At 32.3% G+C, this 14,573-nt stretch overlaps 4 protein-coding genes across 4 annotated transcripts; all 4 read right to left on the bottom strand.

Moving 5' to 3' along the window:
- Positions 1-667: 667 nt before the first annotated feature.
- On the bottom strand, positions 668-2,183 carry LOC105114610 (pentatricopeptide repeat-containing protein At3g13160, mitochondrial-like). The gene has a single exon (XM_011011205.1). The coding sequence runs from the start codon at positions 2,113-2,115 to the stop codon at positions 925-927; it is 1,191 nt and encodes a 396-aa protein (XP_011009507.1). The 5' UTR covers positions 2,116-2,183; the 3' UTR covers positions 668-924.
- A 2,561-nt stretch (positions 2,184-4,744) lies between these two features.
- On the bottom strand, positions 4,745-6,241 carry LOC105114609 (pentatricopeptide repeat-containing protein At3g13160, mitochondrial-like). Its single transcript, XM_011011204.1, has one exon. It carries the CDS (start codon positions 6,149-6,151, stop codon positions 5,006-5,008), a length of 1,146 nt encoding a protein of 381 aa, XP_011009506.1. The 5' UTR covers positions 6,152-6,241; the 3' UTR covers positions 4,745-5,005.
- Positions 6,242-7,399: 1,158 nt separating this feature from the next.
- Positions 7,400-8,134, bottom strand: LOC105114613 (dnaJ homolog subfamily B member 4-like). Its single transcript, XM_011011207.1, has 3 exons — positions 8,086-8,134; positions 7,771-7,906; positions 7,400-7,697 (listed from the first exon to the last, which is right to left on the bottom strand). The coding sequence occupies exons 1-3, from the start codon at positions 8,132-8,134 to the stop codon at positions 7,400-7,402; spliced, it is 483 nt and encodes a 160-aa protein (XP_011009509.1).
- Positions 8,135-9,447: 1,313 nt separating this feature from the next.
- LOC105114608 (pentatricopeptide repeat-containing protein At3g13160, mitochondrial-like) lies at positions 9,448-11,076 on the bottom strand. Its single transcript, XM_011011203.1, has 2 exons — positions 11,036-11,076; positions 9,448-10,974 (listed from the first exon to the last, which is right to left on the bottom strand). Exon 2 carries the CDS (start codon positions 10,934-10,936, stop codon positions 9,764-9,766), a length of 1,173 nt encoding a protein of 390 aa, XP_011009505.1. The 5' UTR covers positions 10,937-10,974; positions 11,036-11,076; the 3' UTR covers positions 9,448-9,763.
- Between the last annotated feature and the right edge of the window lie 3,497 nt (positions 11,077-14,573).

The raw sequence follows: 14,573 nt of genomic DNA, 5'->3' as shown, positions 1-14,573 counted from the left end.
GGTGATTTAGTAGCAGATGAAGCTAGAGTTGGCAAATGGAGCTGCCAGGCAAGCATACAGAAAGTGGGAGCATAACTGGGGTGTTTCCAAGTTGCTGAAATCATGAAGATGAGGATCATGGAGGTGCCCTGCAGCTCACATACTTGCCTATAAATAGTGATGGTAATTCTTTGTTGTATAGGGAGAATACATAGATAATAGAATGCATAGAGAGGAAATAACGTATGTAAACTTGTTGGTGTAGCATGCGAATTCTGTGCATAGCACACGTTGTGTAATCCTTTGTTGATGAGATAAATAAAGGTTGAGAGGTATTCTTGTATTCTCAGTGTGCTTGGTTAAGAGTAATTCTACTTGTGTATTCCGCTTGTCTTTAATATGGGAAAGTAGGGAAACCTCTCGGGTGAGGGAAACACTTAGTTAATAGGCAAACACGAGTGGATAGACGAGGGAAGGCTGAGTCTAGCGAGGGACTAGGCTGCCACACGGGTTTATTCGCGTAGCGAAAAATTACCCCATGATAGATGTCATTTAACTAGACTAATGCTCCTGTAACCTTTCGGGCTTCGATGAATCACATAGCAGAACCTTTTACGAGGAGGTTTGTGGTGGTTTCCTTTGATAACATCTTAATGTATAGCTTAACACTAGAATTACACCTTAGTCATTTAAGAAATGTGTTGGAGACACTCAGGAGCAATCAATTGTTTGTGTAGAATCTATGTGCTTAAGTTGTGAATAACAAATAAAATACATGAGGCGCATCATCTATTTAGGACACAGATGCAATACCACTGCAGCTAAAAAACAATGCTAAACTAAGAAGTGGGGAGCACCACAGATCAAAAGGCATTACCAAACAAAGATTTTGTGGGTTATCCATCTCCTAGCTCCACAAAACCCTCCTTTCATCGATATTTGCAGCTATACCCGGTGAAAAACAGAAACCAGAGAAGTCATTGGATTGCTAGTTGGCTTTGGCAATTCCAACTTGTATGAATGAGCACGACAAGATTCCCCGAGACCAACAAGCTTCTTTGCTTCTTCGAGCCTTGAATCCTTAGCCAGTGCATCCACCACGCTTTGTATCAAAGCATTTTGAACAAGCAACTTGCTACAGAGAACGTATTTGCAAATACCATAAGCAAACATAAAATCACCCTTCTGAAGGGCAAAAGGAATCAAGCCCTCCAAAGTCAACTTATCCAGTTTACACCCACTTCTCCCTAACTCATGATACCAATGCTTAGCTTTCTTCAAATCCCCCTCATTAACAAACCCTCTAATCAAAGTGCTGTAACTAAAGGTATCAAGTTGAATCCCCTCACTCTTCATTTCTTCAACAACCTTAACCGCATCATCCATTCTCTTCTCCAATGTCAATCCAAGCAATTTCAAGTTATAACTCCGTTTATCTGGTTCAACATTCTTCTCCTTCATTTGCTCCCAAATCCTCTCCCCGTCAACAAACCTTCCTTTCGCATAAAACCCATGTAAAAGCGTATTAAAAGTAATCAAATCAGGTTCCAAGCCTTTCTTCTCCATCTCATTTAGCAATGTAGCAGCCGAATCCATTGAGCCCATCACGCAAAAAGCCTTAAGGACTGTATTATACGAAACCAAATCTGGTTCAATCTCTAACTCCATGGATAACCCTTTAAACAACCCTTCTGCTTCATCAAACTTCTTCGAATTAACACAAGCCCCCAACAACGCATTAAAAGACAGGACCGTGGGAGCACATTTTCTTTCAAGCATTTCGTCGAACACCTGGCGTGCATTATCGAACATGCCCGCTACACCATACAGAGAAATCAAACGCGCATTAAAACCCTCTTTATATATATCCTTATATTGCTTCTGGTCCTCTAAAATCTCTTCTATGTAGTTAAATTTCCGGGTGGCTGCAAGACGGTGAATGGCGTTTTTGTAAACAAAAGTTCTTGTGCGGAAATCCTCGTCTACAGATGCATTTTTGAATTTCTCAACGAGATGCTCAAGGTTGCGTTCTTTAATGATTTCTGTCCAGTAAGATTTGGCTTTGGTGGTGCCGGAAGCCGCGGCAGAGGTAGAGGCGGGTAATGCACCGCGGAGAAGGCGGAGAAGAGACGACATCCCGATTTTATGGGTTGTGGCTGGAGAGTTCGCCGTGGGGCTTACAGAGGGTTTCAAGGGGCTCCAAAAAAGAAAAACACGACACGTCGTTTTCTTTTTTAGATGCCTTGTCGTTTAGCTCGTTTTATATTCATAAAAACACCGTTTTTAATGTCTTATTATTATTATTATTATTACTATTATTATCTTTTCTAATTATAAACTATTTCAAATAAATTTCATATATTACATTTTTCAATTTATTATTATTTATACTTACATATGTGTACTAAATTTTGATCAGAGTGATGTGGCATGTTTACTTAGAGAATTGTTTTTATTTTGGATTGTATTTTATATATATAGCGATAAACATCAAGTATCTATAGCATACTCTTTTATTATTAATTTGAGATTTATAATAATATCATCTTGATAAATATCTAATTTGTAAAAACCATGAAAAAAAAATTAAAGTACAACAATGATTATTAAATACATTAATTTTATCTTACACGTACTACCTAATTTTTAAACTTAGATATAAACCTAAAAATAAAAAGTATATAAATTCATTACATACCGTTATTGACAAAAATGATGATTTTTATAATTAAAAAGATATAACTTTGTATTCTAAATAAATATAATCACAATCATTTATTAGAGGACACACAATCATTAATGAAATCAAATAATCTCGAATTAACATAGAGTTCAAGGGGGTGTTTGACAATAAAAAGTTGTTTTTCCGTTTCCTTTCTTGTTTTTCTTTTTCAATAAAAAATTAAAAAATATGTTTATTTGTTGAAAATGAAAAGGAAAAGGAATTTTTACACAAAAATAAGAAATACAACAAAATTACAACTATTTTTCATTAAAAAAATCAAAAACATAATTTATAATAATCATCTTAATATCTTGTATTTCTGTAAATCTAATTGTAGAATATTAATTTTATTTAAATTAAATTAAAAATCATTATAAAAAGTTATATTATTAACTCAAAAAAAAATCTTTATACTAGGTTTATAATAAAAAAATTAAATTTATGAAACTAAATAAATAAATAAAATAAAAATAATTTTAAACTTTTACATTGCTAAAAAGTGCTTATATATATATAGTTTATGTTTTTTTAATTTAAAAAAACATTGAAAATCTTGTATTGGGAAATTATAAATAACCTCTAAAATATGTTGTTCAAACTCAATACAAATTTGAAAAGGAAAAGAATAAATTTGCCCTCATATAATTAATTGGATCAACTAAGTCCCCATCTATTCAAATTTTGATCAATCTTAATGCACAAATTGTTGACAATAAATGGATACATTTGAGACTTTTCATCAAGTCTCCTTACACCTAGATATGAGCTTTTAGAGTGAAAAAAATTTAGGAGCTCAAATTTTGTGCCAAAAATTCAGTAGAAGAGTAGCCTAAAATGCCTACCTTGATTGTTAATGGTAGAACAGGGCATAATCTACTTAAGATAAGCATCATACTCTCAAACAAATTGTCCATGATTAGTGTGCTTAGGTTTTAATGGCGAGAGAATTAGTAAGAAAATGATGATCAGATTTTCTAATCAAGTTTTAAACAAATTGTACACACTCACACCTGTTTGCTTATGCCTAAAACAAAATGAAAAAGGGAGTAATCTCCCTTGAATTCCAACCTTGATAATGGTGTGGGAACGAATCACCTTAGCATATGAGACAACAAGTGTGAAGTCATTTTCCATGTTCTTCAAGTGACATGGATTCGAGTAAATATTCAGACAATGGATGGGAGGGGAGGAGGGACTAGTTTTTGTGCAGTGAGCCTCCATATAAGTTCTAACACCCAAAAAATCACAAGTTCAAAACCCTAAATCAAGTATGGATTCAATGAATTTCCTGCAGAATGCACAAAATGTATTGGGTACTTTCAGCCATCCAATTTGTTCCATTGTTGCAAACTGCGAACCTGTTCATTACATCCATCCAAATATAAAGCTTCCATGAAAAAGAATATTCACTCCCTTTATCAGTTCTAAACAATATCTTTGAAGTTACCAAGCTTCCAACTTTGTTAAACTAGGAGTTAACATCTGTATTGGAAACATATTTGGAACACATTATATGCCTAAGAATGCACAGATGATCATACACAGCTGCCCTTCCAATGGATCTTAAATTTCATATCCTAGAAAGGACAGAATATAGGGGGTGTGGGGTAGATTTCAGTATTCCTCAAGGCTATTCACTCCCCTCTATTTCGAGAACTATCTAATATATGCTTCAAACGCACTGCATGTGTGTTACTGCATCATAAATCTTTTTAGACTTCAATGTTCAGCTTCATCTCAATGCGAGTGAGTAAACACTCTAAATCTGCTCCATGATCTGTGGCAAACATAATGATAAAGAACAACATTTAACTAAATATTAAACAATCATGTAGACTGAGCACTAAGGGGCTCATATACAAAGGCGACAACCATCCAAAGCCTTCATTGCTGAGATGAATTTTCAGACAGATTGAGGAACTGTACAATACAAGAAATTGCATCTCAAAGCAATTTCAACTGTGAAATAGTTTAGGACTTGGTCCATTCACAACAGGCGCTCAACTGTGAAATGATGCGCAACAACATGAAAACAAAATCTAGCAAATCTAACAATATAAAATTGATATAAATAAAATTAGAGCTTGCAAATGTCATTGACAAGTTAAAAGATAGATTAACTACCACGACCATAAAATACAAAACCAAACAAACAGAAAATTCTGGAGTACTAATTGAAAAGCATCTCCAAGCTAAAATGTTTGGAATTATTTAACTCCAAATGCTTAGTAAACTACTTATTTTCTAAACATTTGCAGCTTTACCAGATAAAAAGTCAAAACCATGAAGGACAATACATAGCTAAATAGAAGGCAAATTCAACTTGTAAGAATAGGTATGATGTGCATCCCCAAGATTCACAAGCTCCTTTGCTGCTTCAATCCTTGACTCCTTAGCCAATGCATCCACCACGCTTTGTATCAAAGCATTTTGAACAAGCAACTTGCTACAGAGAACATCCTTGCAAATACCATAAGCAAACATAAAATCACCCTTCTGAAGGGCAAAAGGAATCAAGCCCTCCAAAGTCAATTTACCCCGTTTCCAACCACTTCTCCCTATCTCATGATACCAATGCTTAGCTTTCTTCAAATCCCCCTCATTAACAAACCCTCTAATCAAAGCGCTGTAACTAAAGGTATCAAGTTGAATCCCCTCACTCTTCATTTCTTCAACACCCTTAACCGCATCTTCCATTCTCTTCTCCAATGTCAATCCAAGCAGCTTCGCATTATAACTTCGTACATCTGGTTCAACATTCTTCTGCTTCATTTGCTCCCAAATCCTCTCCCCGTCAACAAACCTTCCTTTCGCATAAAACCCATGTAAAAGTGTATTAAAAGTAATCAAATCAGGCTCCAAACCTTTCTTCTCCATCTCATCTAGCAATGTAACAGCCGAATCCATTGAGCCCATCTCGCAAAAAGCCTTAAGGACTGTGTTATACGAAACCAAATCTGGTTCAATCTCTAACTCCTTGGATAGCCCTTTAAACAACCCTTCTGCTTCATCAAACTTCTTCGAGTTAACACAAGCCCCCAACAACGCATTAAAAGACACGACAGTCTGAGCGCATTTTCTTTCAAGCATTTCATCGAACACCTTGCGTGCATTATCGAACATGCCCGCTGAACCATACAGAGAAATCAAATGAGCATTAAAACCCTCTTTAGATATATCCTTATATTGCTTCTGATCCTCTAAAATTTCTTCTACATAGTTAAATTTCCTGGCGGCTGCGAGGCGGCGAACGGCTTCTTTGTAAACGGAAGGTTTTGTGCGGAAATCCTCGTCTACAGATGCAATTTTGAATTTCTCGACAAGTTGCTCAAGATTGCGTTCTTTATATATTTCTTTACAGAAAGATTTGGTTTTGGTGCTGTCGGTGGCGGTGGCAGAGGTGGTGGTCGATAATGGACGGCGGAGAAGCCGGCAAAGAGACGACATCTCTATCTTGTGGGTGTGGTGTTGGACAGTTCGCTGTAGAGGTTTATAGAGGGTTTTAAGGGTCTCCAAAAAGGAATTACACGACCCGTCGTTTTCATTTTTAAATGTTTCGTCGTTTAACCTTTTCAATATTCATTTAAAATAACATTTTCCGTGTCTTCTTCTTATTATTATTATTATTATTACTGATAAATATAAAATAACATTATTTTTATATTACAATTTTCAATTTTTTTATTATTTATACTTAAATTGTTTATATTAATCTAATGTGGCATAAACATTTAAAAAATTTCTAAAAATATTAAACTGTAATATATATATAATGTGTTTAATATGTTTAATGAATATTTGAAATGTATTGAACTGAATAATTTGTCATAAATAACTGTAGTGATAATAATAGTTTTTATCTTGTGGAATGTAACATATATTTTAATCCAAAAATTTAATTTACTTTGTTTTTAATATAATGAATAAACTCTTTTTCAGAAAATCATTATTAATATTTATTTAAATAATATTTTATTTTGAACAAAATCACAATTTATTCATGTTAATTAACTTTTTTTTTTTTTTGTTATTGACCAACTTGAACTCCCTTGTAATTGCTTCAAGTTTGAGTTTTTTAAACAAATTAACGTATAAAGAAAAAAGAAACGCAGTACTCTAAAGTTATCGGAGGAGGCATTGCAGAATTACCAAAACAGAAACTATCATAAGCTGACGCCATAAGTAACAAGTGATCTCAAGGTAGGCACATCGCATTCTGACATTGATCTCAAGGTCCCATGAGAGATTTGATTCAATCCTTCTACTCTGAACTTAGCATCCGATAAAGCCATTAACATCATGGATGAACATGGGGATGGGGTTTTTCATCAAGAACGAAGACTAGAGCTGCTGGTATAACATGTTGCTATTCATTCCCTTTCTCAGGGAAGGTGATCTTTGTGCCATTCTTCAACCTGGGTTCATGTCAACGATGAGAATCTCCTACACTGGCACGAGCTTGCCGCAAAACAAGAAAAGTACAAGTTCAGTGAAATTATCTAGCAAGCAGCAACTAGAGCGTTGGAAAGAAAAACATCGAGTGATATCTCATAAAATAACATGCATTTGATTCTTTAATCTACCTAGTAAATCCCATTAGGCAATGAATTATTGAAAATCAAATGGGAAGTCGATGCTCAAATTGGTAGAAAAAGAAAAAAAGAAACCCCTTGGAGAAATTCAAACTAGAAGGGATTATACTTCAGATACAAACCAAGGAGAAAGGTAATTAACATAAAAGGAAATTCTTAATACTCTCCCCCAGTCATCAAAAGTCTCCCTAGATATCTTCATTCTCTTGCTAGCTCCCTTGTAAGGCTCTTCAAGACTACAATGCAGCATATTCCGAATTGGAGCAGCTTTTCTAGGAGCAGTTTTGATGCACTGACCCTCCACTTTCACCATAAAATTAAAGATACCATCACCAAACAAGATACCATTACCAAACATCCCACCTGGGAACCTTGTCCCTCTCATCCCTCTACTGCCACCTCTCATCCCACAAAAATGGACTTGAGAACTCGAGAAATTGAGCAAAAATGTCATCATCATTTCAAGGATTGAACCTAAATGATGTGGGCCCATCTGCAGCAGAAAAGAATGAAGCTCCAGCACTACCAGCACCAGGTGGGTGTGCTTGATCCTTTAAACCCTCTTCACCATATTGGTCATATACTGCTGCTTTTTGTGGATCACCAAGACCTGCGTGAAAAAATTAAATTTCAATACGTACATTAATTACGGTAGATATTGAAATACCTGAAAAATAATGCATCAACTTCAAAGACAAGCACAAACAAAACTCTAATCTCTCTACTACCATTTGCCTACTAAAAATAATGCATCTTTTTTATATCCCTCTGCTGCATAATCATACAAACCAAAAGTTTCTCTTCCCTTTTCCTCTCTCAGCATCCTAGCATATGTCATCTTCCATCAGAGAATCTTATCTTAAGAAACACTCATTTTCCCTCTTTTCTTCCGTCCATTCCTAATAACTACCAAAGCGTTTTTTCTGTGAATTTTCTTCTTTACTTCTCCTGCTGTAAATCCCCATGAAAAAAAAAATCTAATGTTAGTAAGCATCGTTAATTACAAATTTTAACTCACTGTAACAAACAAACCCTAACTTAATAAAGAAAAAAATCCCTTGTTAGCTCAAAAACCTTAATTCCTAAATTTCACCGAATCAAAAACCTAACTACCCCCATTCTACAAGAAGAATCAAACAAAAAAACACCAACTTTAAGAAAACATATATCAATAAAACATTTTTGAACCATCATCAAAAGAAACCCAACTCGCCTCTCGCTCCATCTCCAGAGGCTATAACGGAGGAGTCACCATCGGAGGCGTGGTTGTCATTTACAAGATACAGAAGAAAAAAGCCTATGAGTACATCTCGATCTTCTTCTATATAGAGAAATGAAAAAAAAGATAACCAAATTTCTATAGTGTTATATTTTATATAAAGATAATATAGTCTTTTCATAAATAAATAAAAAAATTGTAAGGAATTGATCATTTTATTTTTCTTTGCTATTTTCAGACGATTTTTTTTCTTCTTTTTCAAAACTAGAAACTGAAAAATGTATAAAATAAATTTTTGGATAAGATTAAAAACTATTAAGAATTTAAAATTAGACATATTTTCTTTAAGTTTTACATTCAAGCTCTATTTTTTTTAATTTGGTAGTTTTACAATGATTTCAAAACTAGTTTCATCTAATAAAGCTACAAGAGGATTAAATTAAATGAAAAGAAATGAAAAAAAAGGATTAAGTGCTTTAATGTATGAACAGTGTAAACACCTGTTTTTCACCTCAAATCTTTAAATATTTTTAGTAATTATCTCAGGGACATTCTATTATTATTATTATTATTATTATTATTATTATTATTATTATTTTGATTTTTAATAATTTCATATTGTTGAATATCTAATTTCTAAAAATTGTGACAAAAAAAAGTCCAATAACGATTGTCCAATGCATTGATATTATCTTTTACACATAACTACTCTCTAAAATTGAGGATGAAACCTAAAACACCATGTATAGAAATTCTTAAGTTAATACGATGAATGAAAAAATGATGTTTTTTAAAAATAAAAAAGCTATAACTTTTTTTATTATAAATAAGTACAATCACAATCATGCATTAGAGGGCACGCGATCATAAATGAATTCTAATAATAATTCCGAATTGACAAAGAGTCTAGTTCTTGTTGTTGATTTTATCACTTTTTTCCTTGTAAATGTAATATCCCTTTAATTATAAAATGAGAGCCTTTTCACACATAAGGGTTACAAGCTTGACATCAAATGAACGAAGCATGCATATGCCGATCAGAAGTGAGGACATAGATTGACTACCACTGCAGCTAAAAAGAAAAAAGAAAAACGAAAAGAACAAATTAAGAAAGTAGTGGGGAGTACCACTGATCAAAAAGCATCACCAAGCTACGAGTTTGTGAGTTTTCTAACGCCTAGCTCCAAAAAACCCTCCTTTCATCGACATTTGCAGCTATACCCGACGAAAAACAGAAACCAGAGAGGTCTATGCATTGCAAGTTGGCGTTGGCAATTTCAACTTATAAGAATGGGCACGACCTGATTCCCCGTGACCAACAAGCTCCTTTGCTTCTGCTATCCTTGACTCCTTAGCCAATGCCTCCACGACACTTTGTATCAACGCCTCCTGAACAACCAACTTGCTATGGATAACATCCATGCAAAGCTGAAAAGCGAAAGCTAAATCACCCTTCTCAACAGCAAAAGGAATCAATGTCTCGAAAATCAAACGATGCGGTTTACACCCATTTTTCAACATCTCGCCATACCAACGCTTAGCTTTATCAAAATCATCTTCATTAACAAACCCTCTTATCAAAGCATGGTAACTAAAGGGATCATGTTTAATCCCCTTACTATTCATTTCTTCAACAACCCTAACCACATCTTTCATTCTCTTCTCTGATGCCATTCCAAACAACTTGGCGCTATAACTCCTTATGTTTGGTTCAACATTCCTCTCCTTCATTTGGTCCCAAATCCTCTCCCCATCAACAAACCTTCCATTCGCATAAAAACCATGTAAAAGTGTATTAAAAGTAATTAAATCAGCCTCAAGACCCTTCTTTTTCATTTCATCCAGCAACGAAACTGCCGAATCCAATGAACCCATCTCGCAGAATGCCTTGATGACCGTATTATACGAAATCAAATCTGGTTCAATCTTTATCTCCTTCGATAACCCTCTAAACAAGCCTTCTACTTCATCGAAATTCTTCGAACTAAGACAGGCTCCCAACAGCGCATTAAAAGACATGACAGTCCGAGTGCATTGTCTTTCACGCATTTCATCAAACACCTTGCGTGCGTGATCGAACATGCCCACCGAACCATAAAGAGAAATCAAACGAGCATTGAAACCCTCTTTTGACATGTCCTTATATTGCTTTTGATCCTCTAGAATTTCTTCTACGTAGTCAAATTTCCTCGAAACTGAGAGACGGCGAATGGTTTCTTTGTAAATGGAAACTTTGGTGCGAAAGTGCTCGTTTACGGAGGCATTTTTGAATTTCTTGACGAGTTTCTTGTGGTTACGTTCTTTGTAGATTAGATAAGAGAGTGATTTGGCGGTGTCAGAGGCTGCGTTGGAGGTGATGGTTGTTGCAGCAGTAGCAGCGGTGGAGAATGCGCGGCGGAGAAGGCGGGAAAGAGACGACATCCCTTTCTTTTGGGTGTTTTTGGACAGTGCAGTCGAGGAGGCTCACAGAGTATCTCTGGCTGACCCTTAAAGAAATAGACGACTTGTCGCTTCATCTTTCACTGAAAGCATGTCGTTTGATCCTTTGGGACTTCGGCTTGATTCTCTAATTTGAGCTTAAACTTCACTGAACTCACCAATCTTTTTATGTTAACCAGCATAGCTTTTAATGTCTTTCTGAATTAAATCTAAATATTAAATAATTAAATACAAAATAAATCCACCAAATAATAAATTATTACTAATTATTTATTATTATTATTATTATTTTGGTACATATAATTTGTATAAAACATTGATATTATCTTTTTCTCATAAAGCAACTACTTTCTAGCTTCTACAATTGGGGATGAAAATCAATACACAAAAAAATAATAATAATAATAATAAAGAAAGAAGCTTAATACCATAGAACATGTCATGTGTGTACTATATTTATAATCATATATTAGATGACATACCGTATTCTTTTCTTAGTTAGTGAACTATATATAATAATTCCAAATTGGATTAGAGAATAAGAAAATAGTGTAATTCTACCATTTCTTCTTGTTGATTTATCATTTTTTTTCTCTCTAAAAAAGACTAAAACATGATTAAATCATATTATTTTAAAAAATAAAAATAAATTTTAAAGCACGTCAAGAATAACAATAAAAAGTTGATTTTCACGCATACTTTGAAGAAATAAATACATATGATAAATAGATCACTAAGTACACCTAAGAATAATTTTTCTATTTTCTCTTCTTTTTTCCTTCCCTTCTTTGTTTTATTGAAAGTAAAATATGAGGTAAATAATTCTAATTACTCTCAAATATCATAAAATTTATTGTTTTGGAAGAAAATCATATAGCAATCATCTTCAAAATTATTTTAATATTTGATATTATGTGAGTTTATAACTAGGAAAGCACATATTGCTCATGAATTATGCACACTATTCATTTTCAAATATATTTATTAAGATTGAATAGATTATGAAACTTATTTTTGCAAATTATATGTATGGGCAAGAAGCCCTATAATTCAATGTGCACCCCCAAAAAATAAGAAATTTACGAGCTATCTAATAATCTTTTATGGTCTTAATTACATTGCTAATTAAAAATTAAGAGATTTAAAGTCACCAAGGAATTTAATTTGCCCGATGCTGGCAGAATCTCATTTGTCGTATGCTTTTGATCCTGTTTGTATTTTAATGTAGTTGCCACAATATTCGATCCGAAAATTATTTGGAAAAGGAGTCTATATCATTGTATCACCTAGTCGGTCATTTTTATTAAGACACAATATTTTGTTCTTCCTTTTTTTTTTTCTTGACTAAGTAGATTTAGATTGCGTCAACCTTCTTTTTTTTTTCTTTTATTATTATTATTATTATTATTGGAAACATTTAGATACTGAGCGTATTTCACAAAAAAAACTGAAGGTAATTATAAAAGGAAAATTAAAATTTAAGCTTTATGCTGAAAGTTTTTAGTCTGACAATTGGCTTACTTCTTATGAATAATCTCTAGGAGAAGTACAAAAGTCATTTGATAAAGAATTGTTTGGTTAGTATTTTAAAATAGAAAAGATAAAAATAATGGAGATATGTCTTTATATTTTTTTATTTTAAAAATATATAAATTTATTTTAAAACTGTTTCGTAGATATATTCATTTTATGACTTTGTCTCTTCTCTTCAACCATGTTGTAAAGGTGAATTGCATATAAAATAGATAAAAACATAAAAAGAAGTTTCTTTATATATGATAGGGAAGATAACAATTATATATATATATATATATATATATATAAGAGATGTTGCATATATCTATTACTATAAAAAACTATTATTTTAATATAAATAATTATTCTAAATAAAGGGCATAATAATTTATCATGTTTCTAATATTTATATTATAAATAATTGTTGAGCATCATGTAACCTTTGAACTTGATAATATCAAAGGTTTTTTAGTTTAACATATTCACCAAACAAATCCAGATTTTTTTAATTTAGCATGTTCTTCAAACTTATATTTTTTTGAATTTGATTGATTGTTTAGTTTAATTTTTTTGGGTTTAATATGTTTATCAAATCTATGTTATCATAAGTTTTGTTAACTGTTAAATCAAGTATTTTAAATCTAATATATTTATCAAATGTATTTTATTTAAAAAGATTTTATAAAAATCTTAACAAAAGTGAAATCGTGACAAACTGAATTATTCTCTATCGATCTTTAAAGGATTTGGAAGTCGGGAAGTATCTACTGGGTAGTTAGATTCAACAAATACTGAATTAAGTATAGGGTTTTGGAAAAAGTTTCCCCAGAAACCTTTGAGAATCTGATACCATGATGATGTATGCTCTACACATTACAAGTTGTTACAGTTTTATATATATATATATATATATATAGGAAATGACAGGAATAATGCAGGGGCAATCAAAGTGTATACAGTGACCTGGACAATCAATTTGACAATTAGGAAATTGTGCAGGATAAGCATGAATATTAATAATGTGATCAGCTGTGGGACTAAATTACTCAAATTAATCATCATACTTTGGTGGATATGATTGTTCATCACATATAATATTCAAGATTACACCAAGAAAATTTAAATCAAAATTTAAATGTGAATGTCGTCAATCTATCTGCAGTAAAATACTTTTTTTTTAATGAAAACTTCGTTCTATTTATAAGAAAATAAAATTTAAATCTGCATTTGATCTCTATGAATGTCGAAAATTATTAGTTTAATTAGTTACCCAGATTGAGGGCAAGGGGAACAACCAAGTGTGGTTTATGCATATCATCACATTCGTTCTATCCAGTTAAATTAATAAAAAAATAAGTTTCTATATATGATCTCCTCTTGATACATATTTATTTCTTTTATATATTGTAAGTATTTACTGCTTGAACATGATTAATTTTTTATTTAATTTGAGTTGATTAGTTAAAAGAGTAATATAAAAATATTTTTAATACTCGGCTCAGCAACTTAAGTTTTTGTATTTTATTTTATTTTATTTTTGTTAAAATGGCTCTTTCATTGTCAGTAACCATATATAGCCACAAAGCTCAATAAATTTTGAAATAAAAACTAAGTATGCATTTAATATTATGGAGTAATATGTTTTTTGTTTTAAAATATATTTAAATAATTTTTTTTATTTTTTACATTAATATTATAAAAATATAGAAAAGACTAAAAAATATTAATTCAAAAATTTTTCAAGGTAAATGTGTTTCTAAAAAAAATAAAAAAATAAAAATCACCCCAGCCCCATATAAACATATTATAAAAATGTGAGGAATACAGAACGTAAGGAGAGAGTATATCTCATTGAAAACCAAGAACAACAATCCACCATAATAGTGCAATAACAGTCCAAAAAAACCCGATAAGTTCAAAATATAAGACAAAACAAGACTGCAACTACCGTACGTTATGGACTCCATATAATTTCTTTCAATATAAAAATATTTCGCATTCATAAAATATTTCTTTAGCCCTATGCATGTGAAATGGTCTTGGAAGAGCACACTTGGATCCATGACAATTGTTTTTCTAATTAATTAATTGTATTTATTATTTA

The sequence above is a fragment of the Populus euphratica genome, unplaced genomic scaffold (assembly GCF_000495115.2).
Source record: "Populus euphratica unplaced genomic scaffold, PopEup_1.0 scaffold549.1, whole genome shotgun sequence".
NCBI lineage: Eukaryota > Viridiplantae > Streptophyta > Magnoliopsida > Malpighiales > Salicaceae > Populus > Populus euphratica.
Note: the sequence above shows the minus strand (reverse complement) of the source record. Positions and strands in the feature narration are given on the sequence as shown.

What these genes read in the sequence shown, in the direction of transcription:
- LOC105114610 (XM_011011205.1), bottom strand. Translation starts at nt 2,115, where the DNA reads ATGTCGTCTCTTCTCCGCCTTCTCCGCGGTGCATTACCCGCCTCTACC.
- LOC105114609 (XM_011011204.1), bottom strand. Translation starts at nt 6,151, where the DNA reads ATGTCGTCTCTTTGCCGGCTTCTCCGCCGTCCATTATCGACCACCACC.
- LOC105114613 (XM_011011207.1), bottom strand. Translation starts at nt 8,134, where the DNA reads ATGACATATGCTAGGATGCTGAGAGAGGAAAAGGGAAGAGAAACTTTT. An exon ending in AAAGGGAAGAGAAACTTTTG is followed by an intron (nt 7,907 to 8,085) that starts GTTTGTATGATT and finishes TTTTTCACGCAG; the next exon opens with GTCTTGGTGATCCACAAAAA. An exon ending in GATGGGCCCACATCATTTAG is followed by an intron (nt 7,698 to 7,770) that starts GTTCAATCCTTG and finishes TTGTGGGATGAG; the next exon opens with AGGTGGCAGTAGAGGGATGA.
- LOC105114608 (XM_011011203.1), bottom strand. Translation starts at nt 10,936, where the DNA reads ATGTCGTCTCTTTCCCGCCTTCTCCGCCGCGCATTCTCCACCGCTGCT.